Source organism: Lissotriton vulgaris, chromosome 1_1 (genome assembly GCF_964263255.1).
Source record: "Lissotriton vulgaris chromosome 1_1, aLisVul1.2, whole genome shotgun sequence".
Lineage (NCBI taxonomy): Eukaryota > Metazoa > Chordata > Amphibia > Caudata > Salamandridae > Lissotriton > Lissotriton vulgaris.
Window position 1 is genome coordinate 661,918,188 of NC_141685.1, and position 13,579 is coordinate 661,931,766.

At 38.8% G+C, this 13,579-nt stretch overlaps 1 protein-coding gene across 4 annotated transcripts in view; it reads left to right on the top strand.

Annotated features, from left to right (window-relative positions):
* The window catches only part of COL11A1 (collagen type XI alpha 1 chain), a 393,450-nt gene that overhangs the window by 267,031 nt on the left and 112,840 nt on the right, over positions 1-13,579 (top strand). For all 4 annotated transcript variants that reach the window (XM_086954309.1, XM_086954306.1, XM_086954313.1 and 1 more), the window contains 4 exons: positions 4,047-4,100; positions 6,403-6,510; positions 6,731-6,820; positions 7,658-7,711. In XM_086954309.1, coding sequence (XP_086810435.1) covers positions 4,047-4,100; positions 6,403-6,510; positions 6,731-6,820; positions 7,658-7,711 — 306 coding nt within the window. The remainder of the gene's footprint in view (positions 1-4,046; positions 4,101-6,402; positions 6,511-6,730; positions 6,821-7,657; positions 7,712-13,579) is intronic.

Here is a 13,579-nt window from a genome sequence, read left to right on the forward strand (position 1 = left end):
TCTTGAAAAAATGGCAGTAGTCCACTAGGAAACTTTTATTTTTTAAACAGAGTTCTGTTTCTTTTATGGAAAATGTGCTGCATTAAAAAAAATCTCTTTATTTAAACATAATCCTAGTTATGGTGGTCTCCAGATCCTAGCAGTCCACCATCCCTGTGATTGTGGCCAATCGCAGGGGGTCGCAAATGGCTACCTGCTTGATGAATATTAGTTAGGCAGGTCGTTTTGCAACACTGTAGTTAAGTATATTTGTGAACCGAATTAGCTGAATATAGGTTGGTTCGTAAAATAAGACTGCGTTCGCAAAAACTCAGCGCGCACTTTGCAACCACTTTATGCAAATGTAATTTTTGCATATGATGCCCTATGTTCCTGAGTAATTGTACTGTAAACCAAAGTGATAGCCCTGTCTTTAAAATTTGAATCGGAATACAGTCTGTCTTTGGAATTAATTGACAGAAGTTTATAAAGTTATACACAAGCAACCTTTGTATTCATTTGTGGTTTTCGTACTGAAATGAAACGTTGCTGTATTGATCCTCAGAAACAGCAGCAGTTGCTTATGCAGCCATCAGTGGGACATCGTTCAGCCAGCCATGTGATATGACACTCATTCTGTTGCTGTCCGTTAGAAGGTCACTGTTTTTTTTGGCTTTGAATACAACTAACTTCCACGCCATGCTTTATTTCATGCATTAGCTGCCCTAAATACCCATTTTCACGTTATGCTTTTTTGCACTTTAGAATTATTATGACCTATGCCTTTTTAGAAATTGTAAGCTTTCAGTGTGACTCTTTTGTGTAATCAACTCATCTATTTAAACTTTATTTCGGCTGCTTATGTCATTTCAATTGATTTAATAAACAATCAGAAAGGCTTTCTAGTGCATTGGTAGCTATGAATCTGTCCCCTAAAGTTGTTCATTTAGTCTTTAATGGAATGTACGCTGTTAGGAAAAATCTGTCAATAACAGAGCTTTATTATTTTAAAAACAGTATTCTCATATCTTCAATAACGACAATGCCTTCATTTGCAATATATGATACTTCAGGTTTAGGAGAGTGGCAAGCCCCTCTAGAGATTTTCGAACAGGCATTATTTTGTGTGTCACACGACTATGAAATGTGCACTTCATATCACATGCCTCCCTCTTAATAGACATAATAGACGAACTGAAATGTCTTAATGAGACAAGAGGGAAGGTGAATGTTGGGCGGCTCTTTTTATGTTTATATGTGTGCATTATTCTTAAAACGCCCCAACAAACTCAGGAAAATGTCTGCCATACAGCAATTCACCAGATATTCTGGTGAATTAAGTTTTGTGCAAACATGTAGCAGACCTATCAGTGGTGAACTACTCTACAAATATATGATAATGATGGTCAACTTCATATAAAATCAAGCACCATACCTTAGACCTGTTTTATTAGATGAGAATGAAAACTAGATGTTAAACAGACACATTGACAGTGACCACATATTCATATTGTATTTGTTTAATCAAATCTGGCTCAGAGTCTTTGTTCAGGGGTCTGCTGTTGATTAAAGTTGACTAAACAAGAGAGGATTTATTTTAATTGTTTAGAACAATATTTATGCAAATTTAATAGGTTATCTAGACCAACGAGACCAGTCAATGCAGCATATAATTACTACTGCATTAGAAATACTGATATTTATCTGATTTAAAGGCAGAATCAGTTTAAAATAGAACAATGCAGTTTACGCTTGGACGCAAGCTCCTATCAAAGGGAAGCAAAGGAAAAATGCTTGAGGACCTGAGTCAGTGTTCTCTACATAGCACTTCTCAGAAACACTCTCAAGCCTTGTAGTCAACATTTGAGAGTGGGCTGGTGCTTCAAAAAACACCATCAAGACATTTAAATGTCTGAGGCTTTTGCTTTCTTGAAAGTTTACCGAGGGTTAGTGTATCAGCGATAATGCACATCTTGCCCTATCATAGATTAGCCTAAACTGGCATATTTCCCATGGCATACTTAGAATATGTCTGCCTGAGGAGTCACGTTATCTTTCGCAACAAAGGAATGAATCTGTTTCGCCCTTTTGCAGACCCCATCATTATTCATACTGCAATCCTTCTTGTATTAAATATGCTATGTTCATGATGCAAATGTTAAAATATGAATGCTTTTTCACATTTAAACGATTTGTATCCTATTGAAATGCTAACAGATTGAGTTTATTGCTTTTAATTACTAATTGAGGTATCTGCTTCTACTTATAAAGAACATGTTAGTAGCTATTCATGTTAACTTCTGCTCCACTGCATACCTGCTGCTACTCTAACCTGATTACTTCCAGCCATCTTTGCCGAAGCTATTCATGCTTCAGCTTCCTCTGTGTAATGTACAGTATCAATGTTACTTGTCGCTACCTCCCGACTGGTAAGTATAAGGAAAACCTTCTGACTGCCAAACGTCCTGTATGTTACATAATGCAGGTTATTCATGCACTTGCTTGTAAATACTCACATAATAAAGTCTAAACAAATTAAGTTCATGCATGGATAGGTAATGCTGAGGAGTCTGGCAACTACTGAGTAAAATGAAAGTCCAAACAGTGAAAATACTATATCCTAAAATGATTGAAGTGGTTTACTCATTCTTTCCCTATAAATCACACGGGGACTTATTCGAGTAACAGATCCTTATGCAGCTCTAATCGATAAAACATAGGCCCAACCTTATACATGACAAGACACTAATCATATGGTATTTGCAACTTACTATTTATGTGTGCAAAATACCAATTCCACCCATCACATATCTTAGACAGGTAAGTTCTGTGCATATATAAATGGTTAGAGTAAGGCACAAAATTTGTTGAGCATAGGTTTATGGAGTTCCTCAGCATTTGGAAAGTAGTGTGGCCTTAATTTACATAGGTAGTACAAAGTCTAATCTACCTTTTTTCAAATTTATCCCAATAAAGAAAAGCAAAATAACCCATCCTGCCCTAAGCTTTGGTGATCAGGACAATTTTACTTTACCTATCCCTAACACTAGGAGTATGTTGGTACAACCCGCCAATGTCTTGCCACTCTACAAAATAATCTTACCTGTATGTTTGAAGGGAGTCTATACCTCTGTGTAAATTGTTGCAATGGAAGTAATGTTTAACCTTACATTGATTAAATCCCCTTGTCTTTACAGTCCTGGTCTACCCAAATTCTAGTCACATTTTCCCAAAGAAGAAATTCCAACTTAATGAGGGTCTCTTTATAATTCTTCCATCCATTTGTTGACTTTCATTTGAACCTTTTCCAATTCCCGAACACCTGTTTTCATATATGATGCCTGAACTATTACACAACATGGTAAATGTTTATGTGGCAGTTCAACATCTCTCCTCCAGCGCTACTTTCCATGCATGACCTGCACTGTTTATTTTCTGCACATCTATTATTGACATTGCGTAAAGATTACTCATATTATGCATATCAATGATTTCGTTTTTGACTGAAATGTATGGCAGTGAATACTATAAGATCTAGAACAATTTCATAAACTAATGCTAAAGCAAAAATCATTTATAGAAATGTATTTTTCAACTCCTGGGGATGTAAATTCCCCTTGTGAGTCTATTTTGTTTTTTGTTGATTAGATGTATAGTTTTATATAGGCATAACGTTGTCTTAGAGGACTGTGTGGTAGATGCAGGAGAGGATGAAATGACGCATCAAGATACTGTTACTTTCTCTGTACATACTCATTAACATTGAAAACGCATGACTGTTAGGCACCATGCAAAGGATGAGCTTTTGAAAATCCCATTTCAATGTATTAGATTATTTTCATTGCTTATTACCACAAATGTATTTTGTGTTATTTATTGTTTAAAGAAGTCTAATAGCATACAATTATATTTCTTGTTAGTATACTTGAGCTGAAGTAAATGTGTATATATTTGGCATTTGATATGGGGTTCAGAGGAGCTGATTCATCTAAATTACATTTTAATTTATTAAATGTACTACTTAATTGCAACTAATTCTTCCTATTCTTGATGTTTTCAACCTCCAGGGTTTCCAAGGCAAAACTGGCCCTCCAGGCCCAGGTGGTGTTGTTGGTCCACAGGTACAATTTTCATCAATTCCTAACCAGTAGGATGTTGTGTGTCTATAATTATTCAAAATATATTTCAAACATCAAAGTTGTGGTACAGTCAAGCTTATTTTCATTCTATGGTGCTTTCTATTCCAGAATTTATCTGCAAGTGTCTAAAACTGCTTTTTGCAGGTCTGAGCCACTGAAAAAGACTGATTGTATGAACTGGACACTTATATATTTTTTTAATATAAAGTTACCCTTTTTGATTATCAAAAATCCCTAAGGATCCACACATAAAAGAGTGCAATCCTTATTAAAGTTAACTTGCATAACCTTAACACTAAATTAGTGTGTGTTCCACTCATGGGAAGTGTAGTAGTTTACACTTTATAATGAGATTACGGGTGCACAAAGCTAAATCCTTGGCCAAAGTCGTTGTGTAGAGATAGTAAACCTTTCCATTTGTGAAATCTGTCAAATTTCCTGACTTTGCTAGAATTCACCTGAGACAAAGTTTAGGTTACCCATCCCTCTGTTGCTGATGACCACCAATTTCAGGATGTTCTAGTCATGAAGGGCAGCACATTCTATTGCATTAGACAAAGCAGTGTGTGTGGAGCCTGAATAGTGATACAAGGATGGGAAATGTCCTTTTGCACTACCATCCTGGACTTTAACTAGTCCTGATGGCATTGACTAAACACACCTGTCACTCAGGAGCATTGTGATCGTGAACATTATGGAGTGGGAGGAATTCTTCAAAATGGCATTGACTAAACAAACCTGTCACTCAGGAGCATTGTGATCGTGAACATTATGAAGTGGAGGGAATTCTTCAAAATGGCTACTGTTCAGTAGTGAAGGTTTATCTACTGGTACCTGTAGCCCAAAATAACAGTCAGAACAGTTTACCTTATCAAGAAAGGGCACTAAAGCACTTCTCTTCTATTAAAACACCTCAAGCTTTACCATTTATAAACTTTAAGTAAAGTTGTAAGTCAGCAGAGTTTCAAAATGTGCACACTCCCAAATAGGATGCAGCTGTGTCTTAAATCTTTCTTTTTACACTTGGAAAGTAACTTCCAAGGTGAGAGATCCCGTTCCATACACCACCAAAATGAGTTTATTGAAATATACATGTCTTTTCCATATGTTTTTATAGGAAATGGCAATGAACATAATAACTATTTTTAATTGTTCCAACTAATGTCAACTTTTATATGAAAAGGTGCATTAGATTTTTAAAATTATTTTAAAGCAAGCCTGTGACACGCTAGATCAAGCAATTTCAAGATGTATATTGCAGCTAGTGAGTTTTTACTACTCGCCTAGGCACATATTGTACTGCCTCTTCGAGACATGCTGTATTCAGGATATGGGCATTCAACACCCTAAGTTCTTCCGGTTGGTTAGCTGCCCTGCCTTTCTAAATTCCTTGACTCTGGTGGGTCAATACGTTCCATCTGTCCCACCTTTGGGGGCCTGGTTCCCTCCCAGCGAACAGAACCAATTGTCTTTTTTTTTTTGGTTGGCCTTCTCTGGCCAGCTGTTGCCTCCTTGCTCGCACCCCCTTCCTCTTGTCATTGCTGCCGTCCTTCCTGCAGCATGCTCCCCCCCTGCCTGACACTGCATTGACTTTTGTGACAAAGGTGGCACGCCGCCCTTTAGATTTAAGCAGCTGAAGCTGAAGCATGGCGTGACAGACGCAGCATTTCTCTTCCATTTATTTACTTTTATAGGAATGGGGCATGCTGCACTTTAGCTTTAAACATATAAAGCTAAAGCATGACGTGCCACAATTGCTACAATAGAAAATGAACCCCCCCAAAAGTGCAGCCGCACAACTTGTTTTTTCTATTTATTGACTTTTTTAGCAACAGCAGCATGCCAAGCAGTAAGTTTAAACATCTGAAACCTAGAGCGATGCGTACCGCGATTGCTACAAAAGTCAATAAATAAAAAATGCAAAGGGAGCCAGACACCATATTTATTTTACATTTGCAAACCAGTAGCTCAACATGTAACTAATGCAAGACCTTGGTATTGTGATTGCTTGTTTTATTACTTTGTACAGGATACCACATGTTACCTTGTGTTGTGCATCACATTATATAGTATTGTCTTGAGGGCAATATCAGATGAAGGAATCTACTTAACACATTTTAGTTAGTGCCTATTTGTTGACAGACGTAATTTTTTTGTGCACTATTTGTATTTTCTATTTTTCAGCTTGGAAATAGACAATGAGTATTAAAGCACTGTATTTTACTCTGACTGGCAATCTCTGTCAGACCAGACATTGACTACTGATTATGTTTTTTGTGTTTAGGGCCCTACTGGGGAAACTGGCCCAATTGGTGAAAGAGGCCATCCAGGTCCTCCTGGCCCACCTGGTGAACAAGGTCTGCCCGGTTCTGCAGGAAAGGAAGGAGCAAAGGTAGGGTTTTAAATAGTACACAGAATGACATAAAATTGTCTTGTTTGTTATTTATTTTACATTGTTTCAATTATTTTCATTAGAAGTTGCTTTGGAATATTATCCTGCTTTTATCACTTAATTTAACAAAAAAACAGGATAATGCATTTCAATGTTAATCTCTTGTACTGATGACTTGTTGAAATATCCTCTCATAACCATATTGTCATCATTCCCACAGGGAGATCCAGGTCCTCAAGGTGTATCTGGAAAAGATGGACCTGCTGGACTCCGTGGTTTCCCAGGAGAAAGAGGTCTCCCAGGTGCTCAGGTACAGACATGTTTGAATGCTTTCTCCCTCACAGAATCCTTACCTCAACTGACATTTATATATGTGCTTTTCAGCAAATCAGTACTCTTGCTCCATAAACAAAAAAAGAGAGTTTTGTTTTGTTAACACAACTGCTGTTACCAAAAAGACCTCTTTCAAATCAGCCACATGAAAGACTGTATTTAAGTAATGGTAAATACTTTGTCTTAAAATTAGTTTCCAGCAATGCTTATCAAAGAAACTTATTCTGAATCTTGCTATACTATTGAAAGTACGCCTATCCAGATTTTGAGACAAATTTGACTTTCTGAAGTACCCACAAATGTATTACCTGAAATTAGTTATCAAAACAGTTTAGAAAGTATAATATTGTGGTGTTTACCAGTTTGTAGCACTGAAAGTCTACATTATTGTCATTCTGACATCTAGAATTTGGATTCAGACTCAAGAATTTGCAGGCATAATAACTTATCTCTATATGAATGGAAAAGCTAATATTTTTTGCTCATATTTCTGTCCCTCTAAGAATGAGAGGCTGATAGTCGAAGTTCCTGAGGAGACCCAGCATAATACTGCATAATTATTTGTCTGAAAACTCAATATATATACATATATATATATATATATATATATATATATATATATATATATATATATATATATATATATATATATATATATATATATATATATATATATATATATATATATCAGTTTAATGTGTGTTCTGAACATTAATAATCAAAATGTTTTCAAACAATATAAAGTACAGTATATTTAATCAAAATTTACAGAAAATGCTTAATTTCAATGTGTACATTTCAATTCACTTTGCAGGGTGCTGCTGGACTCAAAGGAGGAGAAGGCCCACAGGGTCCCTCTGGCCCACTCGTAAGTAATCACATCATTCTTTGTTGCCCCCAAACCATGTTTTTTTCACCATTTTCTCACATTGTAGTTCTCATACAGTTTTATAAAACAGCATGTTAATGTTTACATGTTTTTAAAAAGCAGTCTCCCTATTCCTCTGTACTGCAAAATCAACAAGGTGATTAAAGAAATGCTTTAATTAATCAAAGCCACTGACAATTGATTGCAGCCTCATTCCAGGCCACCATTTTTTCACCCACTCGGCCAGTCTACACCCACTTTTGCTAATCAGTCTTAGTCGTTCTCCAAATGAAAGAGTCCTGGATGGGGACATTACCCAAGTAATTACCAGTGGCTGAGATTAATTTAAGCATTTCATCCATCACTTTTGAGGTCTTACCTAAGGGAGCTCATTTGCTGTCATTTTCAAGATATTTTGTTACTTATAGGGGAGTTAAAGGCCTCCAATTGCTGGCATTGGTTGGCTTCATTCTCACTCTCATTTGCTTGTTTTTCACATGTTGGTGTGTGTGGCATTCACTTTTTGTGTTTTGTATTCCCCATAGAGCATAGGCAAAGCACTTCTGTCATTCATCTGCTCCCTTACTTGGGCACTGCATGTTTTCTTTTTGTTTAGGCACTCAACTAGAGTGCATGTATTTTCTTGCACTCTCCCTTGTGTACTCTCTTTCAGTGTTGCACCCACCCGCCCTCTATTTTCTTTCACCCTCCATGTTGCATCGCCCTCCGTATTGCTTGACCCCTCACATTTGTGTTGTTTTGCCCCTCCTCCCTCCTATTTGTAGCTTTGCACATGATCACCCTCCCTCTTTGTGGCTTCCTGACCACGCCATGTTGCATCCCCCTACCCACCTTGCTATTTTTTCACCAATTCACTCAGATCCAGAAACAAAATGAAGAAAAGGGCTTGCATTGTTCTGTGTGTGTTCATAAAAAAAAGACTGCGGGTCATATCCTCAACATTTTTTTTATTTTAAAGCCTTGCTATGATAGACAGCTGGCTAGAAACATTTAAAAAGCCAATATGTCCTAAGGGTGAGACATATTGGCTTTGCCAGTGCGTGTTTGTATTCAGCTGTTGTGTGTGTCACCACTTTAGTAATAATTTGCCCTCATTCTCAGTGGCCTGTTGCCACTTTGGACCAAAAAAGGAATTTCTACAAAGCTAATTTTTCGAAGTAATTCAGTGACTTTGCACATGTTCATCACCACCAGTGAAATAACTACAGTTTTTTTCAGGGCTGAACTTGCAATGTGCACACTGAAGTTATACATCTATGGAAACTGGTCCAGAATACATTAATGAAATGCGTAAATTAAAGTGAAGCCGTCCATTTCATATGGTAGCCCCCAATTTATTAAAGGATGCCAAGGGATTACTTGTAATCCAATACTAAATTCCATCCTGGATTTACTGTTGATAAATTTTTCCTTCTTTAGATTCTTTTCTCATCCTGCTTGTTATTTTCTCCACTCACTACTATGTCATGACAGTAACTATTGTTTAACCATTTCTGAAGCACCTTCAAGATCCCAATGTCTGGCACTGGTCCTTCTTCAGGGAGCCTTTCATCATGTGATAACTAGGCTTATTGAGCAGCACACAACCTTTGTTGCGAAATCCAGTCCTTCTCTCATTTTGTCCTCTGAAAATCTCTTGTAGAGGTTGTGCTATTTTTCAGTCCTTCATTGATGAACAAAACATATTTTTGTAATTGAAGTTCTTCTGCAACATCATCCTGGTAGTTAACATTTGGTCCAATTTTGCACTGTAATTTACTCATACAGAATGTGAGCCAAGATGTGGTCCCTCAGGATAGAAAGCCACTTAATCTTACACTGTACTGCATTCCTTTTGCTTACCAGGCATCTACAGTTGAGAATTTGTATTTGTGTTTTTCTTCTCCATTCCAACTTTTTCTATTGGTAACCTCCAGAACATCAGCAACAATGCATTATTTGGGTGTTCAGACCTTCATGTTAGTTTCCAGCCATCGATCCAACCAACACCAAAATCATATCCTATTGCTGATCTCATGCATACCTTTTCATTTTCTTTGTGGAACATTAACGTTCCCATTCATGTTTAATTCATTTTTATGGTATTAACATAATATTAGCTCAAACACAAGCAGATGATGAACAGAGTGCTAACATTTTCCAGACACTCACCCCCAGTCACAGATCTGGGTTGAATCCATCATCGTTCTTTAGCTCAATTTGCCACCGAAGTTCAGACACAGCTATATGCAAATCAGTCTTGGCCCTGTGCCTCATGGGAACAGTCCAGGCCGAACTACCAAGCCATGTCTTCCCTGGACTAGAAACGAGTATCCTAGGACCATTATTGGGTTACCACCCCTCATCCGCCAGGCTAGCTTGAATCCAGTGGCAAAGTGAGCAAAGGACCCACGTCTGGGCATACCCTGCCAACCTAGGGCGACCAAAACATACACAAGGAGATAATGGATTGTGTGCTGAAACTTTTCAGACACATCCCAGTCACAGATCTGGGTTGAATCCATCATCGATTTTTAGCTCACATTGCCACCCCAGTTCAGACACAGCTATAAGCAAATCAGCCATGACCCTGTGCTTCAGGGGAACAGTCCAGCCCGAACTACCAAGCCTTGTCTTTCCTTGACCGGGAACAAGCTTCCTGGGACCGGTTTCCGGGTAACACCCCTCATCATCCAGGCTAGCTTGAATCCAGTGGCAAAGTGAGCAAGGGACCCACGTCTGGGTATACCCAGCCAATTTGTATAAAGCTGTGTCTGAACTGAGGTGGCGAAGTAAGCTAAAGAACAGTGATGGATTCAACCCAGATCTCTGACTAGGGATTATTGTCTGAAACGTTTCAGGGCTCCGTCCATCATCTCCTGTGTTTGCTTAACATTTTTAATAACCATTCCCTCTAGGGTCTGATTTAACCAATGCCATTCCAAAAGGGGACAGCAGTGGCCTGACTCACCACTAAAAACGGCTATGCCAATTTCAGGACTATCACAAAAGGTGGATTTGCACTGCTGCAGCTGTACAGACATATTGCACTCAACAAGTAAACTACTAATGCACTTGATGCATTTTGCAAAATGTTCTTGTTGACACCTCCCTGACCAATTATTGGAGCCCTGGACCTGGGTTCTTGTGAGTGATGGCCCCTCTTCACACTCAACAACAAGAAAGAGCAAATTAAACTCTGCACATTTCCCTATATGTTTGTGTGTTTCTATTTATTAAATTATCATCATTATAATTATTATTATTATTATATCATTATGTATTATCTATTTTAGTCCCAAATTAAAGAGATAAGCTCTGATCCTCATGCAAACACTAGAGTAACACCCAAATTGTCATAATCTTAAAATTGATTTACCCACAAAATACTGTCAACGTTTATCAGGGAACAGCACTAGTTAAACCACAAATATGGTGAGACCCCCTCAGACACTCCGGACCATCAAAGTGCTGAGAACATGTTTTTCCTAATTCCAGCTTGGAACTGTGGCCGAGGTGTAGATTTTAATTTTAAATACAGTATTCTGCAGTGTAACTCCTTCTACACATGCATGATTAAAACACTCAAGGAGCTGGTCACAAATGTAAACTTACAATCGTTAATACTTTACATGTGTCATTTAATCTTACACCTTTCAGTAACTTCATAATTTTGGCTATTCACAAAATTTGAGAGTAAAGTTACTCAAAAGTGTAAACGTACACTTCACACCCCTGGGTTGGAACCAAACTTATGAGTTTAAGTCACTAACTCCAAAAAAAGAAACAGTAGTATGTCCAGCACCACACATGACCAGCTATTGGTACTGAAACACCCACCCATAGAAAATAGGATTTAAAGAAAAAGCACGACAAAAATAAAGTTACATTAAAATAATTATTCTAAATAAGTAAAACTATTAGTAAATACAACTTAATGGTAAACATGTACAAAATGAAGCATATTTATTTAATTATAACATGTTTTGCTTAGTATTTTAAATTTGAATATAAAATTTAATTTTAATGATATGTAAAAAAGAAGAAATGTCATTAATCTTGTACCACCACGTTTAATAATTATTAAAGTATAATATATGTTTTTTACTTTTTTAATTCAACAAACAAAAATTTCCTTTAGTACATTTAGATCAGGACAAAAAGAACTATTGATGGACAGAATGCAGAACAATGTCATACATTCACCCGAGTACAGATATCTGGGCCTAAATCCATAGTTTTTTTGCTCACCATGCCATTCCTGTTTGGACCTAGCCATTTGCAAATCAGTCTTGACCCTATTCCCAATGGAAACAGTCCAGCTCGACCTGCCAGGCCAGGTCCTGGATACACACTGGCAGATCCAGTACCAATTGTGCCCCAAGGAATCACAGATGAATCCGGATCGGCGCCGGTCATTCTAAGTTGGCCTTCCCAGGCAATGGTACAGAAGCCGGCCCTTTCAGCACCCCGAGTGGTACCATCATCCCTGACTCCAAGTCCGGAGTTAGAAGGGCATGTTCGATGCCAACTCCGGTGCCAACTGAATTCATGCCATCAGGCTAGAGACTGAGCTCTATTCCTATGGGCTAGGATTCATGGAAGAATGGAAGGGGTCGTGGGACCCTGAGGAATACGAGCCTTATGATTCCTTATTATCTGGGTAAAGCCAGCAGACTGGATAACTCTGGAGAAAATGGCATGCTTTCTCCAACTACACCATGGATATGGAGCAGTAAGCATCATTTGCAATGGTGGTGAAGAGGGAAGTTGAGTTCCTGGACCTTAGCTTGCCCTTGGTGGCAGTCAAGACTAATGTCCTGATGGAAGTGCTCCAGCCAGGAGTGTCCCCTTTTAGACTGTTATCCTTTTTTAATAAAACACTTACTGATGTCATGCTTGGAACCTTGTACAAGCCCAGCACAGGGGCTCCTGTGAATAGGACTATTACTCACCACCACTGCCCTGCTCTTGGGGAGGCTGGACAATTTAAGCAAGAAGATGTTTTTTCCACCACATCGGCACTGCTGTCACTGAATGTTGCATGTGTTTTGGCCCACTATTCCCACACATTGTGTGATACGGAGGCCTTGGCTGTGTTCTCCCAGGCTGTTGCTGCTGGGTTCGATGCAGCTAATTTAGCATTTGCTGTGGACTAGACCCCACTGGCTCACTAGGCAGACCAGTTTCACCGACAATGGCCCTTGGTTAAAGACTACTAGCTTTTCTGAGAATGTTAGACATTTTATGGCTCCCGTCCCTTTGGAGACAAGGCGGAATAGGCGCTAGAGCACTTTAAGGACAGTAGGTCTACAGCCAGGTCCTTGGGCCTTTATATGGGCCCTTGTCACCCTCAATTTGCCTTTTGCTCCTTTCATAGCCATGGAAGGGGTATACAGCCATGTCCTTACCCACACAGGTACCACAGGAAGCATGTTTTTCAGTTCTGGCGTGGCTGAGAACACAGTACCTACCAACCATGTGGGTTGGGTGTCCAGTGCTCAGGTTACTCCACCACCCTCCCAGCAGCCGCAGCCTCCAAACCCTTCCAGTCTGCCCATTTACCATCATGGCCACCCAATGGGCAGCAGGATTTGCCATCTCCTTCCCCACTGGCAGTCCATAAAATCAGACAGGTGAGTTTTGCAGATTGTCTGTAGAGGCTTCTCCCTCCCCTTCAAGAGTATCCCTCCCTCCATGATACCTCTATATGCCAGGCTGAAGGAGGACCACCTATTTCTTGTCTAGCAGGAAGTGACAGCTCTTTAGTCCATAGAGAGAGTGCTGATGCCAGAAGTGGATTGTGGTTGTTATTTCCACTACTTTCTGGTTCCCAAGAAGGACGGAGGCCTTCATCTATCCTAGAGC